Consider the following 5,000-nt stretch of genomic DNA (forward strand, 5'->3'; position numbering starts at 1 on the left):
ATAGGTAGGGAAGAACACCCCCCTACCCTCCGTAAAGATTCAGCATCAGCTTTGAGTCGAAGAGTTACGGTGTGAGTCTGTCGTCCATGCACGTGGAATTCCTGTTTATGAACGTGCCAGTCACTCTCGCTAAAGTCCTCCCGCGGACACTCATAACTGACCCATAACACGTCTGAATGGTGTAAAAATTTCTTCTGTTGTTGTTCTAGAGGTCTCAGCAACCTCAGTGAACCCTATAAATTGGTGTCTAAGTAGTTTTAAGTATTTTTCAAGTGTTTTCTTGGTTATCATTAGCAATAGTGGTGATGTTGGTGGTGATGGTGATGGAAATAGAAAGAAAAGAAGATGAGGTGGAGGAGAGAAGTAGAAGGAGGTGGAAGACGAGGAGTATGTGGAGGAGAAGAAGGGAAAGTAAGGGGAGAAGGAGGAAGAGGAGGATAGGAAGGAGATGTAGGAAGGATAGGAGGGGAAGGAGGAGGAAGAGAAGAAGGAGGAGGAAGAGTCGGAGAATAGGGAAGAAAAGAAGGGAGAGTAGGAGGAGGAGGTGGAGGATGAGAGGAAGGAGGAGGAACATGAGGAGAATAGGGAGGTGAAGAAGGAGAGTAAGAGGAGGAGGAGGAGGAGGAGAAGGAGAAGGAGAAGGACGAAGAGAAGGAGGATAGGGAGGAGGAAGAGGAGGAGAAGGAAGAGATGGGGGAGAAGGAAGAGATAGAGGAGGAGGAGACGAGTGACCAAAAAACCAGGAACTTTGCCTTTCTGATGCTAATCTCCTGCTGCAGGGAACCCGAAGAGATCGACCCTGAAACGGCCGGCAACGGTGGGGACGCAGTTCAAGATCTCTGTGGCGGCGCTCATGAGGAGCGTGCGAAGTAAGGAACCGCACTTCGTCACGTGTGTTAAGCCCAACGAACTCAAGCAGCCACGGATCTTCGAAATGGCGCTGGTGCAGCACCAAGTTCGGTATCTTGGGTGAGTTTACGTTGCATGTGTTTATCTAAATGTATCTAAGATGAAAGGATGAGTGTAGTGTGTGTTTACCTTTATGTATCGAAAATAAGAGGGACATGAAGTAGGTTCCAGTTGAATTGAAGGGACTTGAAAAAGGTTTCAGTCAATCAATTAATCGTCAGCTTGAGTTTCATCAAGTGGAGAAACCCGCATCCCCGCTGTGATCGGCAACGATCCTCGGAACCTCCCACAGATCTCTCTGGAAAGAAACTTGACTTTTGCCTGTGTTATATCAACGATAGACTGTTTCTTTGTCATCGGCTCAAAGGAGTAGGGAGAGAGGGAGCAGTCGCCGGTTGTCAGCTCTTGAATTGTGAAAAAGTGTAATGAATAAAGTTGAAGTTGATTAGTTGAGTAGTTGATCAAGAGAGATCTTGGGCCCTTTCCGGAGATCAAGCGACATCTCCTCAGTGCTGGTGGAGATAGTGGGTTGACAGGTCTTGAAAATGGTCAGCATCAATGTCCATCTTGTAGAACCACCTTCACATGCAAGAAGGTAACCATCATTCATCTCAACAGGTTTCATTTGTGTATGAGGTGGATAAGACCTTTGACTCGACCACCACTTCATAAAAGGGAAAGGATCTTTGGTTTACAAAAAATTTGATATACAGGTTAAGCGTTATGCTAATAGGATCCCATTTTTGTGTTTTCATTACTCAAACTCAGCTTTAAATTCCCTTATGTTGTCTGACTGTAGCCTTCCATGGCGATCCACAAATCGATGCATCTGTCTGAAGAACTGCATTGTTTGATATTCTTTCTAAACTTTATCTTTTTCACTTTCTTCCCATGTACTTCCTTCGTTGTTCTTCATTTTCATCTTCCTCTTCCCCTTCTTCCTCTTCTTCTTCCTCCTCCTCCTCCTCCTCCTCCTCCTCCTCCTCATCATCATCATCATCATCATCATCATCATCACCATCAATACCATCACTACCACCATCTTCTTCTTCTTCCTCTTCTTCTTCCTCTTCTTCTTCTTCCTCTTCTTCCTCTTCTTCTTCCTCTTCTTCCTCTTTTTCTTTTTCCCCTTCCTCTTCCTCTTCCTCTTCCTCTTCTTCCTCTTCCTCTTCCTCTTCCTCTTCCTCTTCCTCTTCCTCTTCCTCTTCCTCTTCCTCTTCTTCTTCCTCATTATCTTCTTCTTTTTCTGTCTCACGTTTTGTCAATTAGGTCCACCCCAGGGACCAGTGACGGGTACCTTCTTGCTGTGATCTTGTGAGACGGACGTCAAATAGAATCATCCCCCTGTTGCCCATCTTCCAGACCCTTTCATAGGCATTTCCCCCATCACAAGTAAACTAGTTGGAACATACTCCACACACGTCCTCCTCTGGAAACCTTACCTCCCCCTCGACAGAGTCCAATACCAGCCACTACATCTCCTCCTTCTTCGCCTTCTTCAGGTTGGTTGAGCACGCGAGAGTTCGAAACGAAGGGTACTCCTTCAAGGCGCCCCACGAGTCTTTCCTGCAGAGGTACGCCATGCTCTCACTCCACACCTGGCCCTCCTGGCGGGGGCCGGCTCTCGAAGGATGCGCGTACCTCTTGAGGGACCTCCCCCTCACCTCCGGCGAGTATACCTTCGGTAGAAGTAAAGTCTTCATCAAGAGCCAGCGAGCCGTGAGTATGAGGTCGACCTTCAGTCCCAAGGGAGGTCGTTTGCCTAAATAAAATCGTTTGGTGTTAGACAGAAGGAAGTTCTTGAGTTACAATACGAGTTGTGATGCGTCGTACATATGGCAGCTGATGCTGCGCGCGAGAATTTGATTCGTACTGAAGTTCTTAAGTTATAATGCGAGTAGTGTGATGCGTCGTACGTATGTCAGCCGATGCTGCCATATGTACGATGCATCGTACTGAAGTTCTTAATTTATACTACGCAAGATGATTGACGTATTTGTTTCTTTTAGTAGAGAGGCTCCACCTCAGATGAATAAGATTCTCTGTTGTTACCCAGAATTACAAGAATAACAACTGTTTTCAAACGATTTTATTCAGTTGAAGGAGTGACCCTCCCCACCTTCTCATGGTGAAGGAATTAGGATGATTACTGGGATCAAACGTCTCATAATCATAATAAAAAATGAACAAATAAGTAGATAGATTAATATATGCTTAGATAGATAAACAAATAGATAAATCAATTAATCAATAAATAGATTAAATAAGTAAATAAATAAATGAACGGATTGATATTTACATAGACTAATTCATTCATGCCTTCCTTCATTCCTTCATTCATTCACTCATTCATTCATTAGACAAATTAATTGATTGAAGAAATAGATTAATAAATTGACCTCCCATGACAAGTTCTCCCTCTCTTCCACCCCCTCCCCCTTCGCTCCCCCCCCCGCCCCCCATCCCCCACAACTTCCCCGGGAACGTTCTGCGACTCCAGCTGTACGAACTCGAGGAATACCGGCGGGAGAGGCTGGACGACCTGGCCGTTCTGGTGCAGAAGACGTGGCGCGGTTGGCAGCAGAAGCAGAGGTACCGGGTCATGCGGGCGGCTCAGATTACCATTGCCACCTCCTGGAGGAGTTGGAAGGTGAGAGGAGAGGGTTGGGTTGGGTTGGGTTGGGTTGGGATGGGTTGGTGTTGGTGTTGGTGTTGGTGTTGGTGTTGGGTTGGATTGGGTTGGGTTGGGTTGGGTTGGGTTGGGTTGGGTTGGGTTGGGTTATGTTGGGTTGGGTTGGGTTGGGTTTGGGTTGGGTTTGGTTGGGTTGGGTTGGGTTTGGGTTGGGTTGGGATGGGTTGGGTTGGGTTGGGTTGGGTTGGTTTGGGTTGGGTTGGGTTGGGTTGATTTGCGTTGGGTTGGGTTGCTTTGGGTCGGGTTGAGTTGGGCTGGGTTGTGTTGTGTTGTGTTGTGTTGTGCTGTGCTGTGTTGTGTTGTGTTGTGTTGTGTTGTGTTGTGTTGTGTTGTGTTGTGTTGTGTTGTGTTGTGTTGTGTTGTGCTGTGTTGTGTTGTGTTGTGTTGCGTTATGTGTTGGATTGGGTTGGGTTGAGTAGGACTGGGTTGGGATGAGGTGGAGTGGGGTAGGGTGGGTAGGTTAGGAATGAGTTGGGTTGGTTTGGGTTACATCAGGTCAGTTCAGGTTAGATCAGGTCAAATTCGGTAAGGTCACAGAAGATCAGGTAAGAGTTAGGTTAGATCGTATTACATAAGGATTGTTGAATTTAGGTAATGTCAGAAAAGATTAAAGCAGGTAGAGTTTAGATAAGGTTTGTTAAGAACATAGAAAGCCAATTAAGAACAAGTAAGTTTAAGGAAAGTTAACTCAGATGAGGTTAGTTAAGGTAAGCTAAAATTAAGTAGGATTAGATAACGTCAGGTTATATAAGGTTATGTAGTGCAAGATTAAGTTAATGTAAGGTTAGGCAAGGTAAGGTATATCTAGTCAAGGTTGCGTAAACTTAGATTAAATTTGGTTAGATTAAGTTCAGTAAGTTAGGCTGAACTTAAAGTTACGATAGGTTAAGGTGTGACTCACTTCGTTTCAGAACCTGAATTTTAGTGAGATTATATTGCCTTCACATTAAATTCTTCTCTTTAGATTTATTTTATTCTATTTAATTTTGTGTGTGTGTGTGAAAGAATATAGATTGTGGAACAATGCATGTGGTTATTTATTAGATTATATATTTTTTTTTCTTTTTGCTCAGGCGTTGCATGGCATGTCTCATTATATTCGTTTAGCTTTCTTTATTAATGCATGTTTTTTATTTCTAAATATTTCCTTTTTTTCTCCTTTTTTCGTTTAACACGACAATGCAAATTGGTTCGACTTTGCGCTTCCCGCTTACGTCCAACCCGCACGCTAATACGCACACGCATGTACACATTAATATGTGATTTAATACGTACACAAACCATCCACGCCTTCGCATGAATGTGCACATATGTTCACCTACATATGAATACATACACACGTGAATATATACATACATACATACACACGTGAATACATACATACATACATACATACATA

At 44.2% G+C, this 5,000-nt stretch overlaps 2 protein-coding genes across 2 annotated transcripts in view; both read left to right on the forward strand.

Moving 5' to 3' along the window:
- LOC143022387 (uncharacterized) overlaps positions 1–5,000 on the forward strand; it is a 372,359-nt gene that overhangs the window by 175,772 nt on the left and 191,587 nt on the right. The gene's annotated exons all lie outside the window — the stretch shown is intronic.
- The window catches only part of Myo95E (Myosin 95E), a 113,380-nt gene that overhangs the window by 87,672 nt on the left and 20,708 nt on the right, over positions 1–5,000 (forward strand). The window contains exons 16-18 of the mRNA XM_076180560.1: positions 780–969; positions 2,412–2,628; positions 3,410–3,559. Coding sequence (XP_076036675.1) covers positions 780–969; positions 2,412–2,628; positions 3,410–3,559 — 557 coding nt within the window. The remainder of the gene's footprint in view (positions 1–779; positions 970–2,411; positions 2,629–3,409; positions 3,560–5,000) is intronic.

The sequence above is a fragment of the Oratosquilla oratoria genome, chromosome 44 (assembly GCF_046742065.1).
Source record: "Oratosquilla oratoria isolate Oo_2021 chromosome 44, ASM4674206v1, whole genome shotgun sequence".
NCBI classification, from domain to species: domain Eukaryota; kingdom Metazoa; phylum Arthropoda; class Malacostraca; order Stomatopoda; family Squillidae; genus Oratosquilla; species Oratosquilla oratoria.